A 14,985-nucleotide genomic window follows, 5' to 3' on the forward strand; every position below is an offset into this window, starting at 1 on the left:
CTCTTGTCACCTTTTACCAGTGATTTATGGTGGTCTTCCATGGTTCCGGATCATAACAGAGACTCTTCCGTCGGGCCACTCTACCATAAAGGCCCGACTGGTGGAGGCTGAAATGATAGTTGATTTTGTGCAACTTTCTCCCATCTCCCTACTGCATCTCTGGATCTCAGCCACAATGATCTTGGGGTTCCTCTTTACCTCTCTCACCAAGGCTCTTCTCCTATGATTGCTCAGTTTGGCTGGACAGCCAGGTCTAGGAAGAGTTCTGGTGGTCCCAAACTTCTTCCATTTAAGGATTATGGAGGCCACTGTGCTCTTAAGAACCTTAAGTACTGCAGAAATTGTTTTGTAACCTTGTAACAATTCTGTCTCTGAGCTCCTTGGGCAATTCCTTTGACCTCATGATTCTCATTTGGTGTGACATGCACTGTGAGCTGTGAGGACTTATATAGACAGGTGTGCACCTTTCCAAATCAAGTCCTATCAGTTTAATTTAACACAGATGGACTCCAATGAAGGAGTAGAACCATCTCAAGGAGGATCACAAGGAAATGGACAGCATGTGACTTAAATACGAGTGCCTGAGCAAAGGGTCAGAATACTTATGACCATGTGATATTTCAGTTTTTCTTATTTAAAAAATTTACAAACATTTCTACATTTCTGTTTTTTTTCTGTCAAGATGGGAGATGTGGTGCAGAGTGTACATTAATGAGAAAAAAATGAACTTTTTTGAATTTACCAAATGGCTGCAATGAAACAAAGAGTGAAAAATTTAAAGGGGTCTCAATATTTTCCGTAACCACTATAGGTTGACCATATTCCCAATTAAAGCATCTAGACGTGAGTTCTCCACCAATTCTTTAGGCTATAAATAAGCAAAATAATATTGTTCTTTGTTGTTTAAAGGGAGGATTGCAACAAAAAGGCAGAGAAACTCCGCAATAAGGTGAAAGAATTCCTCATATGTGATGCTCTGAAAAGAAACCCTTTCGATCCTGTGGTCGTACCTCCGGTGGATTGTCTCCTGTGTTGTCTGTGTCTTGAAGCCCCGTGTAAGGACACAAAGTCCTACTGTGAAGTTTTGAAAAATTTCAAGGACTTAATAAAACCCGGAGGTCACCTTTTAATTTTAGGTGGGCTAAGTTCTACTTTTTATCATGTTGGTGAAAAACGTTTTAGTACAATGTCCTCAAATAAGGAGGATCTGGAGGCGGCCTTCAAAGAAGCCGGTTACCAGATTGAGAAAGCGGTGCATGCGCCCCGTGTGGATAAATCACGGATGGAATTTGCCGATTTTCAAGGGAAATATTTTATTCATGCCCGTAAGCCAAAGTAAAGTCAAATTCTTCTGGATTGTTTTGGCTTGTAAAAATTTTGTGAATTAGATGTGAAATAAAAGTGAACAATTTGGAATTAGTTTATTGATTATTAATAAAATATTGTCCAATCCTTGTCAAAGTCACAATTCTAGACTTAGAAAATCTAAATAAAAAGAAATAAACAGTTGTATAGTTCATCTCCTTTATTTAGATAATCAAGTGAAAAGTGAGAGGCACTTCCAGGTCAGGGTATGCTGGCCCTTTAAGAAAAGGGACATGGCCTCAGGAGCAGAATTTGGGCAGAACCAGGAAGCCTGTGAGGTATACACAGGCTCTGGGAGGTGGCAGCATGGACTGAGGACAGGGCAGCCACTGCAGGTTGCCCGGGCAGGTGAGAGAACCAAAGTCCCTGCCGATGATGAGCAATTGGGCCCATATATTGTTTTTGCACATGGGCCCTTTTCTGTCTGTGTCCGCCAGTGGAGGAGACGTCATCCATGTTTACGAATACAGGAAGAGAATGCAGGCACTGAGATCACATCCGCAATCCCCATCGAACCGGATCACACCATTTAGTATACAGTACTGTGGAGCATGGGATTTCAAAAGACACCAAGAACCCATTTCTCTGGGGATAATTCATACACAGAGTCCAGTATTATTATTATTATTATTATTATTATAGCGCCATTTATTCCATGGCGCTTTACAAGTGAAAGAGGGTATACGTACAACAATCATTAACATTTTGTTCCATTCCCGTCCCGTATAGCAGGCAGCGGGAGTCCGTTACTGGTGTTACTTTTTTGGTCCTGGCTCTATATGATGCTGTGCCCTGGGCACTTAGTGTGGGACAGAAGACTTGAAATCCTCTGCCCAGCGGATTTTGCTGGTGAGACGTGCAGTACTTGTGACGCCCTGGACTAGTTAGGTCGTCCGAGGTAATCACACACAACACCACACCCCCTCCCGATTAGGTGACATCAGTCAAACTAAAAACCTTGTCACCACCCTCCAGGTTTAATGTCCACACCAGGGGGGGCGGAGCCAGGTGGTTGGCTCCGCCCACCGAAGAGTTCACAGGCCTGGAGGCGGGAAAACACAGACACAAGTTCAAGTTGACAGTGCAGAGTAGTTTTGACAGTGAAGGAGAGAGGTTGAGTCCAAGGGCAGACCTGTGCCCAGGCTTGCCATAGACTACTCCGGTGGCTGGGTCGGAGCCCAGTCACCTTTGGCAAGGAGGCAGATGGTGGTGGCCGCCTGCAGGAGCTGGGATTACAGCCGGTGGAACCATAGGGACCGGGGTCGGGCGGTGGCCCGCTGGTACCGAACCAGGGAACCGATTGGAAACCGGAGCACCAGGAGGGGTACTCAGACCCAGACGAAGCCCCGAACCGACAGGGCCGAGTCAAATCAACTGATTGCGGACTGGACTTAAGGACCTATCCCACACAAAACCCGTTAGAAGACAACATCCCAATCATACAGGGTAGAGCCACCGCCAAGGCATAGAGACCCAAAGGGCCAGCGTCTACGGGCAAACGGGCTCCTACGGCATATACAAGTCGGGGAGCGGACTACCGGTGTCTAGGCATAGGAGTCAAACATTTACACACAGAGGTGCAGGAGAAAGGCGGAAACCACCAACCTATACCGGGAGAAGCTGCAGCCGGCTGCGGGCCCCGTTCATCACTCCGTTTGGTTTACCAGAGACTCCAGTGTATTGTGTCAGAGTGAGTACACCAGTGCCTTTGGGCCACGCACCGCACCGCACCAGCGTCCAACCCGCTCCCCCGCCTCAGCACCTCCACGGGCCCCCGGGACTATCGCTCCCCTACCCACGGAGGGGTCAACACCAAGCTGCGCAACACCATCCCCGGGAGGCCTAGTTAACAGCAGCGGTGGTGTCCATCCATTCACCACAACCCGTGGGTGGTGTCACGAACTTACAATCCAAACCAAACGACCGCGGCCCCGGCCGTGAAACTCCTCACCCAAGTCCCCGCGTGTAGCGCCAACTCCCTTGCAGAGCGACGTGACCCCCGGGTCCGTGAGGGGCTCGAGCCACCACCCGCAGTACGAGCACGGATCCGAACGGCTCGGCGGTCGCAGCCGAGCCCACGGGGCGTACATACTCACAGGCCTAGGGCTCCACACTCTGTCATGTGCGCCCAGTGCTTAGGGAGCTATGGCACAGGTCTCCACTCAGCAACCGTGTTCTTCTCCGTCTCACTTGTTCCTTGTATCTCACTCTTCTGTCTTGGTGTGTGTGTGTCGCCTTGCTTTCCCACAGGTTGCTCCACCCCCCAGGTTCCTGAACTAGTGGGTGGGAGATCCATACATTGTGATGACCGTCCTAACGACCCTACCCTAACACAGTCCCGGTGACAGGGCAACTATCTATGTGTTTTGGTGTGTTGTGGTGATTTACCAGTAATGACCTCTTCCTTACTAAGGATGAATACTGCACCTCTGATGAGGTGCAATACCCTGTGGTGACTGATGCCTCAGGGGCGCCACATTTGCATTCACCCCGGCTTCTACTTCATGCCATATGATCTGGGTGTCTGTGCATGCCAGGAACCACATCAAAGTCAAACCAGACCAGGGAGCTCAGCCACTACACATAGCTGGACTACGGAATCAGCCCCTGCGACCCCCTACTCACCTTCCCCTACTACTCTATTCCCTTTTACATTTTCCTACTAACCTGTGGATTGCTGGAGCAATCGGAGGGAGCGTGACAGGATTAGGCTCTGAGTTCTGAGGCCCTGCATTCCTGCTGGAGGTGGCGGCATTAGCATGTTAGTACCCCTACAGGGGCCCACTAACATGTTATTTAATGCCCATTGCCAGCGTCATCAGTGGTGAGGCACGTACCTGTGTCTGTTGTCAGTGCGCATCATCAGAAGTCCCCGGCACTTTCGGTCATACTGCGCATGACCGGAAGTGGCGGGACTTCTGATCATGTGGACTGATCCTAAGACCAGCGTTCTGTAGCGGTGACAATGGGCACAGAAATGCATGTCACCGCTGATGACACTGGGCATTATATAGGACGTTAGCATGTTAGCATGCTCACAGGGGCATGCTAAGAGGGCGGACTAGTCAAGGGAACTAACGCCCTTGCGACTAGTCCCTGCGCTCATTAGCATATCATAAAGGATCTTTAGAAATACTTTTCATAAAGATCTCTTTATCTATGTTACTAGATACAGGGACGGTTAGGCAGGGATTAGCCGTATGCACCCAGAACTGCTCCTGGTGCTGACTGCATATTGCAACTGACAGGTTCCCTTTTACATTCTGGTTTCTGACAATTTCACTCTGCAAACAAATAATCTGTGTTAAAATTTCACTACCCTTTACTGCAAATTGTCCTCGCTGTACTGCACGTGCATCGGGCTTTGAAAGCTAAGAAACCGAGTAGTGGATACTAAAGGACAGGAGTGAAGATTTAGGCAAGGATGTATTGATTTGGTGACACCCCGGTGCCTGATGTTGCATGATGAAGGGCTGTGTGTATGGCCTCTTTCACACGTTCGTGAAAAACCACGCACGTTTTTCATGGACGTGTCAGAGGTGCGTTTTGCACTCCGTGAGCAGTGTTTATCGCCTATGTGTGTTCTCCGTGTGTTATCCGTGATAACAAACGGAGAACGGGAACTTTCTGCTCACCTGTCCCTGGCGTCGCTATCCGTGGTGCTGATCTTCGGTCTCCGGTTCTGCCGACTCCCCGCTGCTGCTGCTTCCGGCCACAGTGAAGTGAATATTCAATGAGCTTAATGAGTGGAGGTCAGAAGCAAGTGACAGCAGCGGCAGAGACAGCAGCGCTGGAGAAGGTGAGTAAAGTTTTGGTTTTTTTTCTCGCAGACATGTCTTTTCTCCGGTGCGTGTCACACGGAACTCATCCGTGTGGTCAGTTTGTGTTACGTGTGACCCATTTGTGTTCCGTGTGACACCCGTGATGCCGGAGAGAAAACAGACATGTTTCCGTGAGAAACACACGGACACACGTATGTACGGAACGGACACACGTTCCGTGCGTAAATACATACGTGTGTCCGACTCCATTTGAAAACATAGATCTACGAGTCTACGTGTCTCCGGTACATGATACATGAGGAAACGCACCAGACACGTACCGGAGGCACGTACATGTGAAAGAGGCCTATGGTGGTAGAGGACGCGCTCACGTTAAGCATTTGCTGCAAACGTTTCTATATTGACATAATAATTAATAAAGGCTCGGTTTGATGCTTATTTTTAATGAGTTTTTTATAGTCATTAGAATGGATGAAAAATGCTGAAAGAATTGTCCTGCGGCCGTTTGGAAACTTCTTTAAGGCTATGTCCGCACACTGCATCTTTTTCTGACCACAAAGATGCAGTGTTTTTGGCCACAAAAACGCACCCGCGGCAAAAACGCATAAAGAAATGCATGCGGTTTTTTATGTGTTTTGATGCGTTTTTTTGATGCGTTTTTGTCCAATGCATTCAATGGGTGAAAAATTTATGCAGTTTTGCGACCAAAACTGCACCCAAAAAATGCGCCAAAGCGTGGCAAAACAACGCAGCTTGCTCTCATAGCCTAAATCTGCTAAGAAGACATAAGCAACATGCACATGAAATCGCATTCACTTTACTGGGACAGTAAAATGCTGCAATTTTTGCTGGTAAAATACTCCTTTAAAATGTGCCAAAAGCGCGACGTGTGAAAATACTCTAAGGCTATGCGCACACGCTGCAGATTTGGTTGCAGACAATCAGAATGTTCTGGCAGGAAAAATGCTGCAGAAAAAAAAGTGTATTTTGCCACGATTTGCCTCATTATTTTTTGCCGTGATTTGCGGCATTTTTTGATACATTTTATTTTTGCATTTTTTTTTATTGCTTTCAATGGCGAAAACACATTGAAAAAATGCAGAAAGGATTGACACGCTGAATGATTTTTTCAAAAATCCTGAAAGTGTGTGTGACGCCCTGGGCAAGCCAGGGGTCACAGGTAATGACATCACACACCCTACACCCCGGATAGGTATGTCGCGGGCGGGGAGGAGGGTGTCAGCACTGCGCTCACCCCTCTGCTCGGGTCCGGCTGCTGCTGCTCAGTGGTGGCTCGAGCGGTGGACCGGATCCCGGGGGTTCTTGAGCGGCGCTCCTCGCCCGTGAGTGAAAGGGGATTGGGTGTTGGGGTAAAGTCTATTGTCCGTGACGCCACCCACGGTTGTGGTGATTTGTTAGCACCACCGCTGCTCGGTGTGGGGATCCCGGGAGTGATGATGTGAAGCAGCAAGTTGTTGTGTTGCCCCTCCGTGGGTAGGGGTTGGTGATCCCGGGGCCCAGTGGTGAGGTGGGAGATGCAGGGCTTGGTGGGCACAGGGACGCGGGGGCAGCGCTGTGCCTTGCGGAACTGTGGTACTCACTCAGCCTGAGACGTTGACACAGTTCTCGGTAAAACACACGGCTGGAAAGACGGTTCCGACGGACGGCTGCACTTGCTTTCCCCAGTAGGTGACGGTGATGTCCCTTTTCCCTGCACCTGATGTTGTTGATGGTCTCGATGGGTTCCCACCGGTAACCCGCTCCCCGGCTTCAAGCTGGACCGGAGGAGCTCTACTCTTTGCCCGCAGGCGCTGGCCCTTAGAAACTGGTGCCCTGGCGGTGGCGGTGTCTTTACTGTAATGGTTGGGCTGTTGCCTTCAATCGGGACTTGGTTGTTGGGGGATCTGCGTCCCCTTCACTGACGGATTTGGCAAATTATGGCGACTCCTAGCCTTGCTGGGGTCAGAGAGGCCCCTGCCCTGGTGCTGACTGTCCTTTGTACACTGCTCCAGACCGCCGGGCCACTACCCGTCCGCGGTCCTTCCAGGAACTTCCAAACGGTCACCCCTCCGGACAATCACCGCCATTGCTGACCTTGCTGACTCTGTCCTGCGTCACAGGTACACCTAAGCTAGACCTGAAATCCTTGTTGCCTTCCTCCAGGGGCTGATGTCCACACCAGGGGGTGGGCCAGGCGGTTGGCTCCGCCCACCGAGGAGTTCACAGTCCTGGAGGCGGGAAAACCAGGCAGTGTGAGTTAGAGTTGAAGGGAGAGAGAGTTGGAAGTGAGAGGGAAGTGGTAGAGGAGCAAGTGAGAGGAGTTGAAGTGAAGGAGAAAGTGACAGTTTGGAAAGCCTGAAGTTGGTCCGGGTGTGTGCCCCGGACTGAGACAGCAAGGTTAGCAGACAGTGGTGACCGTCTGCAGGAGAGGCTGATCGGAGGTTGCCGAAAGGACCATGGACGGGTGGTGGCCCGGCGGTACCGGACCGGTATACAAGGAGAAGCCAGCACCATTGGCATGGGCCTTTCGGATCCCGGCAAGGCTAGGAGTCGCTGTGAATTTGCCAAATCCGTCAGTGAAGGGGACCTCCGGGTCTCCCAACAACAAAGTCCCGATTGAAGGCAACAGTCCAACCGTAGGAGAGAGACACCGCCACCGCCAAGGCACCAGTTTCTCAGGGCCAGCTCCTGCGGGCAAAGAGGGGCTCCTCCAGCCCATATCCAAGTCGGGGAGCGGGTAACCGGTGGGAGTCCATCGCTACCAACATTACATTAGGTGCAGGGACAGAGACCGTCACCGCCAACTACCGGGGAGAAGCAACAGCAGCCGTCCGTGGGAACCGTCTTTCCAGCCGTGTGTTTTACCGAGAACTGTGTCAACGTCTCAGGCTGAGTGAGTACCACTGTGCCGTACGGCACAGCGCTGCCCCCGCGACCCTGCACCTCACCAGGCCCCACACCTGGCCTGCTATCCCTCATCCTCCACCCCACCACTGGGCCCGGGACAACCAACCCCTACCCACGGAGGGAAGAACTAACAGCTCTGCTGCTCCCTGTCACCGCTCCCGGGATCCCCATACAGAGCAGCGGTGGTGTCCACACAATCACCACAACCGTGGGTGGCGTCACGGACAATAAATCCCCAAAACCAAACCCCTTTTCACTCACGGGCGAGGAGTGCCGCTCGAGTCCCCGGGATCCGGCACATCGCTCGAGCCACCGAGCAGCAGCGGCCGCAGCAGCAGCGGCAGCTGGACCCGAGCAGTGGGAGAGCACAGCGTCCCCTCCTCCGCCCGCGACAACTTGGCGTCACGAACAGGATCTTACCGCTCTGCCGTCTGGTAGAGGTGCGCCTTGTTACCGCCGGAGGTGGCCGGCCGGAAAATTTCAGAAGCCGCCATCTTTGGCGCGAAAAGTTCCCGCTCGAGAGTCTTCTCGAGTAGTGGAGGCGCGAAGGCCAAATCCACGCCCAGATAGAGGAGGAGCCGGAAAGAGGCTAAGGGGGACGAAATGGCGACTGGTCGCATGTAGCCGCGGCTATAAAAGCAGGGACGCCAGGACTCTGCAGCGACATTGGGCTCCTGGAAGACCTTGTTACCAAGATGCATAACCCAACTCCCAACGAGGAAGCCCCCGCGCCCGGCACGGCGACGTGGTTGAGGGACCGGACCGTCCCGCTGAGTAACCGTCTGCAGGCCCACATGCAACTCCTCCTGGAGGAGTGGGAGACCGACATGGCGGACGTGGTGGCTGCTATGCGGAGACGCGAGGTGGAAGAGGATTTGGAGGAGCGGGTAAGAGACCCACGCCCCTGTATTCCCGAGGGATCGGCCACTGAGGCTGAGGAGCCCGGCCTGCATCCGATCACCCTCTCTCCCCGCTACCCGTGTTAGCTGCTGCCGCCCCGCCACTAGGCCCGCTACCTGCCCAACCGGTAGCGATACCCTGCCAATCCGCCCCGGCGGACCAACCGGCTGCAGACGCTCAGGACGTCCCTGAAACACTCCCAGGGGAACCGCTAGGACCGCGGCCCCTTAATAAAAATGTGCCAGAAGTCCCGGCAGTGATTGCGCCAGACCGCGAGCCCGGGACCATGGCATGGATGAAGGCCCGGGTGATTAAATTCCACCAACGTCAGCAGGATCAGATCTTCCTGATGATGGAGCAGTGGACCAACGAGGTGGAGATGCTGATTGCAACTGCCCCGATGTACGGGAGGGGAATAGATGTAACGGAGTCGATTGGTGACCCACGTCCCTATGTCCTACCAGGATCGGCCGCTGCGGCTGAGGGGCCCGGCCTAGTCTCAACCTATGCATCACCCTTGCCGTTACTTATGGGACGCCTCAGTGTTTCGCCTGACCTGCTGCCCCGTGCTACTGCAGAAGGATCTGATGTGCTGGATGCTGGAGGCCAGGAGGCTGCGGCAGCTGGCGGTAACCCGCCTGACGCAGGAACAATTGATGATGACTCCGGCCCCAGCCCCGGGCCCGCTGCTGAGTTTGAGGGGGCAAGTGAGCGTCCCCGCTATGAAGGAGACCCAGTGGTTTTCCACACCCTGCGTACCGGTGGAGATGGGTACCGGGCACCTCTGTCACAGCAGGCATGTCAGTGCATGTTTGATATGCTGGTGGAGGAGGATGGATCCACCTCAGCTGAAGAATCGGAGTAGGGGCAGTGGAGCACCGTTGTCACAGTCCCCGTTGGGACCACCTGTGTGTTAAAAGTTTTAAAGTTGAAAGTTTTTGCAAATGAAAAAGATTAACCGAAGTTAACCTGATTGTCTAGCCTGCTGATTGAACTGGCTGTTGCCGGCACCGTTGTCCCCGAGGGGACCGTCCAAGTTGCGTAAGGAACTCCTTACGGACAAGCCCGTGAACTTGCAGGGCAACCACAAACTTGTGGAATGTAAATATGTTTGTTGCAGCTACCACCGTTGCCGCCCCCGGAGAGGCAGGTTGGAGGGAGGGCCCGCAGTGGAGCAGGCTGGGGCCCAGCCACCACAGGAACCGGTGGCTACCCTCTGGAGGGGAAGGACAGATCCCGCTCGGGTGACTTGGTTCAGGACTGGGGTCAAGGGGTGCTGCCTGTTTTTTAGGGGCAGCATCAGGGCCAGGTTACTTGGGTGGGAAAGAGCGGCAGCCGCAACCGTTACCGTAACTTTTAAGAAAAGTGCCTCCCGTTGTGGGATGATGTTCTTCTACTTGTTTGTGTTTTTTTATCTTTTTCAGAAAAATAAAACCGGTGTTGGACGGGCAGCCCGCGGACGGTCTGCATTTTGCTAAGGGGGAATGTGACGCCCTGGGCAAGCCAGGAGTCACAGGTAATAACATCACACACCCTACACCCCGGATAGGTACACCTAAGCTAGACCTGAAATCCTTGTTGCCTTCCTCCAGGGGCTGATGTCCACACCAGGGGGTGGGCCAGGCGGTTGGTTCCGCCCACCGAGGAGTTCACAGTCCTGGAGGCGGGAAAACCAGGCAGTGTGAGTTAGAGTTGAAAGGAGAGAGAGTTGGAAGTGAGAGGGAAGTGGTAGAGGAGCAAGTGAGAGGAGTTGAAGTGAAGGAGAAAGTGACAGTTTGGAAATCCTGAAGTTGGTCCGGGTGTGTGCCCCGGGCTGAGACAGCAAGGTTAGCAGACGGTGGTGACCGTCTGCAGGAGAGGCTGATCGGAGGTTGCCGAAAGGACCGTGGACGGGTGGTGGCCCGGCGGTACCGGACCGGTACACAAGGAGAAGCCACCACCATTGGCAGGGGCCTTTTGGATCCCGGCAAGGCTAGGAGTCGCCGTGAATTTGTCCCGATTGAAGGCAACAGTCCAACCATAGGAGCTAGACACCACCACCGCCAAGGCACCAGTTTCTCAGGGCCAGCGCCTGCGGGCAAAGAGGGGCTCCTCCGGCCCATATCCAAGTCGGGGAGCGGGTAACCGGTGGGAATCCATCGCTACCAACATTACACTAGGTGCAGGGACAGAGACCGTCACCGCCAACTACCGGGGAGAAGCAACAGCAGCCGTCCGTGGGAACCGTCTTTCCAGCCGTGTGTTTTACCGAGAACTGTGTCAACGTCTCAGGCTGAGTGAGTAACACTGTGCCGTACGGCACAGCGCTGCCCCCGCAACCCTGCACCTCACCAGGCCCCGCACCCGGCCTGCCATCCACCCCTACCCCATCACCGGGCCCCGGGACAACCAACCCCCTACCCACAGAGGGGAGAAATAACAACAAAGCTGCTCCCTGTCATCGCTCCCGGGATCCCCATACAGAGCAGCGGTGGTGTCCACACAATCACCACAACCGTGGGTGGCGTCACGGACAATAAATCCCCAAAACCAAACCCCTTTTCACTCACGGGCGAGGAGCGCCGCTCGAGTCCCCGGGATCCGGCCCATCGCTCGAGCCACCGAGCAGCAGCGGCCGCGGCAGCAGCGGTAGCCGGACGCGAGCAGTGGGAGAGCACAGCGTCCCCTCCTCCGCCCGCGACATGTGCATAAGGCTAGTTTCACACTTGCGTTGGATGGGATCCGTAGCATTGCGTTGTGTGACGCATGCAACGGATGCGTTGCATATAGTGGCACAACGCAATGCTACAGATCGTACAAAATAACGGAATCCGTTGTAGTTTTTTTTCCTTGACTTTTCACATCTGAGCATGCGCAGTTGTGTAAAGACAGCTGCGTTAACTGAATCCGTCACATGACGCATTGTAAGGGAATCCGCCACCATAGGTCTTCCATTATAAAAAACAACGGACGCCTAATGGATTCCTGCAGGTTGCGTTTTTTTTACACTCCGCCAAGCGCAGAAAAACGCTACATGCAGCGTTCCATCCGCCCGACGCAGCGTCAAAATAACGACGCTGCGTCGTCCAGCGGATGCAACACGGACACTTGCGTTACAGTGCGTCGTCCATACAACTCTATGGAGAATAGCGCAGTCCGTTAACGGACTGCGCTATTCTCCATAGTGATGGAATGCGCTGAACGCAAGTGTGAAACTAGCCAATGGCCCCACTCACACTTGCGCTATTTTGACGCAAACGGAATCCGTCAGTAATGTAGTACAGTTCATTTATTTACAGTGGAAGCGCGACATTGTGTGGACACAAGCGGGTACTGCATGACACACTCACGCAGCATATTAACGCGCTTCCACTGTAAATAAATGAACTGTACTACATTACTGACTGATTCCGTTTGCAAGAAAAAAAACACTGACAGGTGCGGAAACCATTGATTTTAATGGGTCTTTTGTGTCTGTGTCTCAGGTGTGTGTGAAAATGTAGGTCACATGTACCAGAGACACAGGTGTGTGAAGAAAGCTTCATAGGAATCTGCAGACCTTCTCCTGTTTATAAGGATCCCATCAGAAGATAGTTCATTACTGGGCTGCAGAGCATGCACTCTGCCTCCACCTGACTGTTGGACGGTTTTGCACAGGATTCTGCAGACCCCTCTCCTGCTTATCCCTGATCCCACCATTGGACAGTCCTTTTACTGGGGTGAGTGGGACCTGGCTCCTCACATGTCATTTATTATGGGAGTGTGTGGATAATTTATTATAGCTAAAATTGCAAAATGGTTATAAAATCAGCAACACTGCACAGGGGCTGCCGCTAGTGTCTGATGCACAACTATACAAAACGCTGCACAGGGGCTGCCGCCGGTGTCTGATGCACAACTATACAAAACGCTGCACCGGGGCTGCCGCTGGTGTCTGATGCACAACTATACAAAACGCTGCACAGGGGCTGCCGCTGGTGTCTGATGCACAACTATACAAAACGCTGCACAGGGGCTGCCGCTGGTGTCTGATGCACAACTATACAAAACGCTGCACAGGGGCCGCCGCTGGTGTCTGATGCACAATTATACAAAACACTGCACCGGGGCTGCTGCTGGTGTCTGATGCACAAATATGGTGAATATACAAAACTTACACTGCTAAGGCTGCTTTCACACATCCGTTTTTTTCCGGGGCGGCACAATCCGGCGCTTTGCAGAAAAAACGCAACTGTTTTGTTTTGTTTTTTGCCGCTGGTTGTGTTTTTTTTCGCATAGACTTACATTAGTGCCGCATGGGCTTGCGTTCTGTCCGTTTTTTTGCCACATGCGGCAGATTTAGCTGATGCAGCGGCCGGATGGAACGTTGCCTGGCATGTGGGTTTTTGTTTTTTTTTTTTTTTTTTTTTTTTTTTTTTGGTCCGGCAAAAAAACCTGCATCCGGCCTTTGCAGCATGATTCGCAATGTATGCCTATGGATGCCGCATGCGTTTTATTTCACTGTGCATGCTCAGTAGCCTGTCGCAAGCGGCAAAAACCGGACGGGCTGCATGTAAAAAAAAAAAATATGCAAATGAAGCGGTTGTCGCTGCATTCGTTGCATAGGTTTTGGAGCCAGATTGGCTGGCTTTGCTAAAACCAGAGGTGTCAAAGCAGCCTATGTGCCCATGGGACTCTGTATCTGTGGATTTTTCTGCATCAAAATCTGCAGCTTTCCCCTGGAATCCGCACCTTTTTATAGGTGCGGATTTTGCTTTTTTTTTTAATTATAAATTTCTGCGCATTTTCCGCAGCGTGGGCACATGGCCTAATAAGACAAACTACTTCTTGCCTGTGTGTAGGAGCCAGCTTTAGTATTTTGCTGCATTTGTGTGTGTCCCAATACACTGGTGGCATAACTACTGACTGATGGACCCTGGTGGAAAGTTTAAGCCTGGGTCCCCCACATGTTGGTCAGATTGTATGGTCTGTTGTAGCGTTCTAAATCCTATTAAAAAATAAGAGTTCCTACCACCCCTTCTCATTGTGTAGTACTGACTCCTATTTTTTTACTAATGGTGCCCATCCTGGGCCACTTCCTGGTAACTATGTCCCTATCCTGGTGTATGACCTCCATCACTATATCCTGGAACATATTGCCCCATCCTGGTATACATGTCGTCATAATGGCCCCATTCTTCTATATATGTCCCCATAATTGCCACATCTTGGTATACATGTCCCCATCTAGCTGCATCCTGGTAAATATACCTGGATGCACATCCAGCTGAAAGAGGCACGGGGGTACAGGGGGCCCAGTCATGATAGCTGCGATCATTACACATCTGGTGCCACATGCGGCGCATGCATAAAACAATATTTCAGCTTAATGAACCGGTCACTAAGGTGAAATCTTGGTGTGCGTATGTGCCATTTTTATTGAAGACTTACAAACTGCCTACTGAATCGCACTGCCCACTGCAATCATGGCAGCGGCACGGAATTTCAGATAGGAGCAAGGTCACTGAATAATCGGTGACCTGTAGAAGAAACAGAGGAGGCAGGTGAAGGGGCATCACAGCCCAATTCTGGCCATGGATTTACTTTATAGTGCCAAATCCTGCTGACAGGTTCTCTTTAAACTTTATTTTAATCAATAGCCATAAAATGTCTTAATCAGAAATGATTTAAAGTGGCTTAACTTTAATCAATAAATCTTGGAATAATTTCTACAATTTGGATGTGTTAAAAAAAAAAAAATAATCCTGTGCTGAGTCTTGTATATGTGTCCCTGCTGTGTAATGGCCGTGTCTGACTGTACAGGAACAGTCAGATCATACCACATCTCCTGGGCTGGGGGAGGAAGCAAAAGAGAATAAACACGTTACAGCACAGGATCACAGATGATTCTTTTTGAGGTGAAACATTTGTCCATTTTTAAAAAATGTCTTACCTCAATGAGAGAATAATTTTGTCATCCTGTGAGGTAATGTCTGTATACTTTATTCTGTCCTCACCTGCCCCGGAGATGTGGTATGATCTAACCATGTCCCTGTATGGTCAGACACTGCCA

The 14,985-nt window shown here is 51.7% G+C and overlaps 1 protein-coding gene across 1 annotated transcript in view; it reads left to right on the forward strand.

Moving 5' to 3' along the window:
* LOC142257261 (nicotinamide N-methyltransferase-like) overlaps positions 1-1,402 on the forward strand; it is a 58,970-nt gene extending 57,568 nt beyond the window's left edge. The window contains exon 4 of the mRNA XM_075329423.1: positions 910-1,402. Coding sequence (XP_075185538.1) covers positions 910-1,339 — 430 coding nt within the window. The 3' untranslated portion in view covers positions 1,340-1,402. The remainder of the gene's footprint in view (positions 1-909) is intronic.
* The last annotated feature ends 13,583 nt before the right edge of the window (positions 1,403-14,985 follow it).

The sequence above is a fragment of the Anomaloglossus baeobatrachus genome, chromosome 11, assembly GCF_048569485.1.
Source record: "Anomaloglossus baeobatrachus isolate aAnoBae1 chromosome 11, aAnoBae1.hap1, whole genome shotgun sequence".
Classification (NCBI taxonomy): Eukaryota; Metazoa; Chordata; class Amphibia; order Anura; family Aromobatidae; genus Anomaloglossus; species Anomaloglossus baeobatrachus.